The sequence below is a fragment of the Nematostella vectensis genome, chromosome 1 (assembly GCF_932526225.1).
Source record: "Nematostella vectensis chromosome 1, jaNemVect1.1, whole genome shotgun sequence".
Taxonomy (NCBI): domain Eukaryota; kingdom Metazoa; phylum Cnidaria; class Anthozoa; order Actiniaria; family Edwardsiidae; genus Nematostella; species Nematostella vectensis.
Window position 1 is genome coordinate 2,985,125 of NC_064034.1, and position 7,270 is coordinate 2,992,394.

The following is a 7,270-nucleotide window of genomic DNA, read 5'->3' on the forward strand; positions in this document are numbered from 1 at the left end:
AATTCCGACCATGATTCAACTTACCAGATTCACCCTGTTTCCGTTATATTCGAGTTTCGTTAAATTCCGACAAAAGTTCTACCCACCAGTCATATGTCCGTTGTAGCCCCGATGTCTTCTTTGAGATCAATAAGTGATTGTTATATTCCGACAGCTTGGCTAATCACCAGTTACAAATAAATATGTCTGTCGTGTTTGAGAGATTTTGATGGGTTTTATGTAGATCGATAACTACTCGATTTGGTAGCTAGCAACTCACCTGTTACAAAGGTGTCTGTCATGTTTGAGATCTGAACTGTTTTCAGATCAAATTGCGCCAAATCTTTGGTCCCGACCTCTACCGCTGGCTTGCCGGTCTTCCACTTGTAAATTATATTCTCGGTGGTGTAGCTGTCTGGAGATTTGGAAAATGCTTGGTTAGGTTAGCCGGGGGCTTGTCTCAAATAGTCTCACGAATTTAATAATACTCACAGCTTGATAGTTTAAGGTAACATTTTTGCTCGTCCATCGGGAAAAAGCGTAGGTTCATATTACACTCGGCTGTAACGATTATTCTAAATAGAATACAAAAGGGCGAGAGATTACCCTATTTATTGCTAAGATTATTTTCATATAAATTCCAATATCTATAGTCATGCATCAGAATTTGTTAAATAGAATTAAACTAGTTACCCCAGTCTCGCCCTCAAAAATCGAACTCTTTCCTCTCGCCTACTTCACTACCCCCTGTATCACCCATAAATGTAATATCACTCATAAATGTTATAGCAACCATAAATGTAATAACACCCATAAATGTAACAACACCCATAAATGTAATATCACCCATAAATGTAATATCACTCATAAATGTTATAACAACCATAAATGTAATAACACCCATAAATGTAATATCACTCATAAATGTAATATCACCCATAAATGTAATATCACTCATAAGTGTAATTACACCCATAAATGTAATAACACCCATAAATGTAATAACAACCATAAACGTAATATCACCCATAAATGTAATAACACCCATGAATGTAATAACACCCATAAATGTAATAACACCCATAAATGTATTAACACCCATAAATGTAATAACAACCATAAATGTAATATCACTTATAAATGTAATATCACTCATAAATGTAATAACACCCATCAATGTAATATCAACCATAAATGTAATAACACCCATAAATGTAATAACACCCATAAATGTAATAACACCCATAAATGTAATAACACCCATAAATGTAATAACACCTATAAATGTAATATCACCCATAAATGTAATAACACCCATAAATGTTATAACAACCATAAATGTAATAACACCCATAAATGTAATAACACCCATAAATGTAATATCACTCATAAATGTAATAACACCCATAAATGTTATAACACCCATAAATGTTATAACAACCATAAATGTAATAACACCCATAAATGTAATATCACTCATAAATGTAATATCACCCATAAATGTAATATCACTCATAAATGTAATAACACCCATAAATGTAATAACAACCATAAATGTAATAACAACCATAAATGTAATAACACCCATAAACGTAATATCACCCATAAATGTAACAACACCCATGAATGTAATAACACCCATAAATGTAATAACACCCATAAATGTAATATCACCCATAAATGTAATAACACCCATAAATGTAATAACACCCATAAATGTAATAACACCCATAAATGTAATAACACCTATAAATGTAATATCACCCATAAATGTAATAACACCCATAAATGTAATAACACCCATAAATGTTATAACAACCATAAATGTAATAACACCCATAAATGTAATAACACCCATAAATGTAATATCACTCATAAATGTAATAACACCCATAAATTTAATATCACCCATAAATGTAATAACACCCATAAATGTAATATCACCCATAAATGTAATAACACCCATAAATGTAATATCACTCATAAATGTAATAACACCCATAAATGTAATAACACCCATAAATGTAATATCACTCATAAATGTAATAACACCCATAAATGTAATAACACCCATAAATGTATTAACACCCATAAATGTAATAACAACCATAAATGTAATATCACTTATAAATGTAATATCACTCATAAATGTAATAACACCCATCAATGTAATATCAACCATAAATGTAATAACACCCATAAATGTAATATCACTCATAAATGTAATATCACTCATAAATGTAATATCACCCATAAATGTAATAACACCCATAAATGTAATATCACTCATAAATGTAACAACACCCATAAATGTAATATCACTCATAAATGTAATATCACTCATAAATGTAATATCACCCATAAATGTAATATCACTCATAAATGTAATATCACTCATAAATGTAATATTACTCATAAATGTAATATCACCCATAAATGTAATATCACTCATAAATGTAATATCACTCATAAATGTAATATCACTCATAAATGTAATATCACCCATAAATGTAATATCACTCATAAATGTAATATCACTTATAAATGTAAGAACAACCATAAATGTAAGAACACATCACCCATAAATGTAATAAACAGTGAACCATAAATGTAAGAACATGTCGCCCATAAATGCAATAAACCATGTCAACCATATATGTAAGAACACGTCGCCCAAAAAATGTAATAACTTCTGACTAATACTAATAAAATTATTATTAGACAACAAACTTAACAGATGTCATGTAGGTGTCAAGGGGGGTGCAACTATATGGTATCTCGGCATGACGTCATCAATGATGTCATTAAAAACTGAAATCCTGATATCTTGTTTTAGAAACATCATTAGACAACCAAACTTGCCATATGTCATGTAGGTGTTCAGGGGGGTGCAACAACGATATGGAACCTTGACATGACGTCATCAATGACGTCATGCTTGTCCTACTCACAGCCTACTATACAAGACACTCCCGTCAGGCTCGAGGAAGACCATGCTGCTGATACTCTCGTCCGTTTCCCTGAGGTTGGATTCCCGCGCGTTGTTGCAGAATGGATCAGGTTTCCACATGTTGTCGATCTCTTTTCCTGTTAAGATCACTGTCTTGTTGTGTTTCCCAGCCAGTCTATCTTCCCGCCAATATTGACGAAAAAACCCAAAGACCTTGTACTCCTAGAAAGCGATATGCTCGACATGAGCCATGGATGAGATGCAGAGTGCATCTAGGCGGAGACTAAGGAATTATTTTGTTATTTATCCATTCTTTCTTTTGATCTATTCTCGTAACTATTCACTTCATGAATTTGTACTTTGAATTTGCGAAAATCGTTATATAAAAAATGGTGCGTTGTATAAAAAATGGTGCGACAATGTCGGACAAAACTAAAATAGAAAAAGGGGGAGAAGTAAAATGAATTTAGGTAGCGATTTACGCAAGCTCAAAAACACCAAGCAGGCGTGCACCCACGTTTGAGGGGGTAGACGGGGGTGCACAGTCATGAATATTATACGAAGAAAGGATAGTATTTGACGATCTTTCAATAAGAAATTAACCATTTTTTTGCGGCCAAGGAAGAGGTCGCGCAAACCTTGCACCCCCCCCCCCCCACCCCCCTGTGTACTCGCCTGCCAAGTAACTAAAACGTTGTCGAAATCAGAGTTTAAAGAGATATAATGAGTCAAATCCCGTGCCTACTTCGGACACTCGAGGCCATCCAGAAGCCTTTCGATATCTCTGTAATCATAGCCAGACTTCCATTATTGGAAATATTATCATGTTTGTTTTGCGGTCTGTTTGGTCGTGGGATTCCCCACAAGAACAAATCTCTCCATGGATACCACTAGCTAGAAACTGTTTTTGTTCTTGACTTGTTAATACATCTGATAGCGCTCTTCACATAAGTGATGTACTTAAGTCTGATGTTCAATCACTTGTGTCGTGTGTATATATTGTGTTTTGCAACTTACGGCTCAATTCTATTAATACCCCAGTATTATTTAATTTCTTGACATCAACAAACGTTTATTATCATTATCATTTAATCCGCGGGTAAGCATTTCTTTACGGCACTAAATGGCATGAAAACAAACAAAACTTCGCTACAAAATTTTATAGAATCTGGAAATTTTTTTTGAAAAAATAACGTTTCTATTGACGGAAACTTCTGGATTTATAAAAATGCCTTATTTTTAATCACATTGTCGAATTCATGTTTGTTTGCCGTAACGCAATTTTCTGTGTAGTGTATACTGGGAAATACCGCTCAAAGGTGTTATATTAACGCTAGTTTATAGCTAGTATACACACCATATTCGTCTCCTGTATGTTCCCAAAAGAACTCACATACAAGTCGGCTGTTATTAGCGTAGGGCCATCTATAACACAGAACAAAAGCGTGACTTATTTAAAAGCTTGCGCATTTTCATTCTTATATCTTCAGACCTAATAAATGACGAAAGTAATAAAAAGGCATTTTTTGATAACTTAAAAATGACTGGTTATGGCATGATAGAATATAGAAATAGAAAACTATCGATCAGATAGCATTAAGCCCCCGAGAGATTTTTAGTATTTGTCATTTCTTTGAAATCAAAAGCACAAGGCGCTATGTCCAGCTAACAAATTCGAAACAATAGCAAACAACAAACGGCTAAATAAGCCACCTTACGTAATAAAACACAATCTCTACTATGAATACACAAGGATGTAAAGCCGAGGTCTTCTAGCTAAGGCGTGGCTAAAACCGTTATAACGGTTTAGGATTTACGGGATAATATTTTAAGCAGATCAGCATTTTAGCGCCAGATTTGACTTTTTTGCTAAGTTGGATAAGAAATGTATCAAGCCGACTTGATAGAACATTTCGATCATAAAGGAATATATTTGCGTGGGTTTTGTGGACTTTGTGGGCTCTTGCAGACCAGAGGTGTTTCTAGCCAGCGCGTGTTATAGGCTGTAATAAAAGGCTCTTGTTTTTTTTGCGCTGTCTTTGGAATCACCACGACCTTGACGTTAACGCAGTCTCCACAGCTTGAGATGCCTATATTTTCACAGTAAGAGCGACGGGTGTCCCCATCCAGTAAATAATCTAGACACAACACAACTCAAATAAGTAAACTTTTGTAGTATAACTCGGCTTACCGCCATCTCCTGGTCTGAGTGTCTTATCGTAGTCAGCGAACAACTTGTTGATGATGCTCGCCGAGGTTGTGCATTTTCTAGAATTTAAGAAAAAATTAACAATTATGATAGTTTAGGGCTTGGTTCTTTAAGAGAAACGCACTCACCCAACGCTGCATATAAACCACAGCAACAGGCCAGCAAGAGCGATATCCTTGGCGGCCATTCCTGCTTCTTACTTAACCTGAAATAGCCAAGCGAACTTTATAAACGATATCTTGTAAATAAAAGGACGATATTTGGTCGATAACCCACGCAACACACAGACAATCTTGCATCTAAAAACTGATTAGGACTATGTTATCCGCATGGCATCCCGCTTATAAATACTAGACATATTTGCACTGTAGTCGTCGTTTCGTCGGGAGTTGTATCAACGAGCTTGACAAATCACGCGGTTGTGCCTGTCACGTGTCTTTACACTCTGAGCCATGGAGAAAATCGCGTGCTTAGAAAAACACACACGCTTGAGACTTTTAGAGCCACAGCTATCCCTTCAATTCTACTTGTAACAAAGATGTGCTAAGCACAATTTTCATATCACAAATGCAAACCTGATTCTTTTTTTTAACTTGGTTCCTATATACCAATTGCTATGAGCTCTCAGCATCGATTGTGAGACAGTTTTGGCTTCTGGTCGTGTTTTCTTACAGAACGTCTAATCGTCACAAACGACGCAAATCCCCACTTCAAACAACTAATAGCTCAATAAAGATTCAAGAGGTTTCCGATGTGTTCTGTTATGTTCAGATTATCTTTCGATTATTGCACAGGTAACAAGTGCCAGAGTGCAATCTTTGTACTTTTTCAAACTTCTCTGCCGCGATTGGAAGAAATATAAACAATAAAATACCCAATACAGACATTAGGTTTGTCATGGAACAGATCTAAACAGTCGCTTGGACAATCCTTGTCGTATTATTGTTCTATATGTTGATTGTGCGATACAGTAATACGATTCCAGGGTAGGGAGTTTAGAACTCACTAGAACCTATACCACCAGGAGTGGGGATTGGAGACTGGGGTTATTCAAACAAAGAGAAAGAGCTTGTCTCTTTGATTCGATCAACGGGGGCTTGGATACAGCTACAAAGTCGAGCGCATATGTGAATTGCATATCGAGTGATAAGACAGGCTTTCCGTGATTGTGTTTTTTATCTAAAGTGGAGCACAAGTGGAGTCCTCCTACTTAACTAGAATCCCATTTAGTTCACGTCATAGTTAGCAATGTTTAAAAATGTGTCAACATTTTTTTAATACTTACTTATATGAGAAATTGTATACTTAGGGACGTGTCATTATTTACAAGAGCACAAAACGGATCTGCCCCGCAAAATATCTGTTCCGCAGCCCGTTGTTTTTGCTGGCTGGGAAAATGTACAGATGTAGGACCCCTCGGTTGCTAGAAAAAAAAAATCTTCCCGAATGGTTCTGCTGGCAAATTTGTGGAGTCGAACTAGTTGTGCTAGGAATAGGGGACGCTGGACAACTTCTAAAATGGGTATTTTCGGTCTCAGAACATATTCAAACGACGAAATATGCCATTTTAACGTGTTTCGGAGGGGGTCTCGTTGTATGCTTTTGTTGCATCATAGCCATAGCAGGCCTCGAATAATTGGGGAAGGGGGCACCATACAGAAACGTTCAGTCGTTCAGCCGTTCATACAGAAACCACTCAGTCGTTGACGCCGCTTTGCGGCTCTAGCGAAGTTCGGAGCCTCTGGTACCCAGGGTACCCCTCCCCCTGCTACCTTCCTGTATTTAGCGGGGGGGGGGGGGGGTTGATCTCGTTAATAGAAAATAAGTATAAAATCGTTGACAAACTCATTTACCACCATATATGTCTATTATCAGTAAAGCTTAGAAACTATCACAAATTTTAACACAGGGAGCCAGGTACTAAAGAGAAACTTTACAATATCAATATTTGTTGAAAAGGGAAGGGTAATTTTCAGGTCTTAAAATTTCACAGTTCTCATATACCTCCGTAGGTTGCTATTATACATTTCATGTATATCCTTTATTATGAAACGTTTCAACGAGAATGTAATGAGCTGGAGTCGAGGTCTCGATGATAAGACCGCTGACCGCTGTGATTACGTCACCAACAG

At 36.3% G+C, this 7,270-nt stretch overlaps 1 protein-coding gene across 1 annotated transcript; it reads right to left on the bottom strand.

The window, feature by feature from the left end:
* Positions 1 to 255: 255 nt before the first annotated feature.
* On the bottom strand, positions 256 to 5,691 carry LOC5509794 (gamma-aminobutyric acid receptor subunit beta; the record flags this gene model as incomplete). The annotated part of the gene is given in 6 exon segments (XM_048729588.1): positions 256 to 394; positions 472 to 554; positions 2,931 to 3,151; positions 4,287 to 4,354; positions 5,121 to 5,197; positions 5,267 to 5,691. Coding segments are annotated over 6 exon segments (647 nt in total), but the record flags the coding sequence as incomplete, so codon positions are not given.
* Positions 5,692 to 7,270: the final 1,579 nt, after the last annotated feature.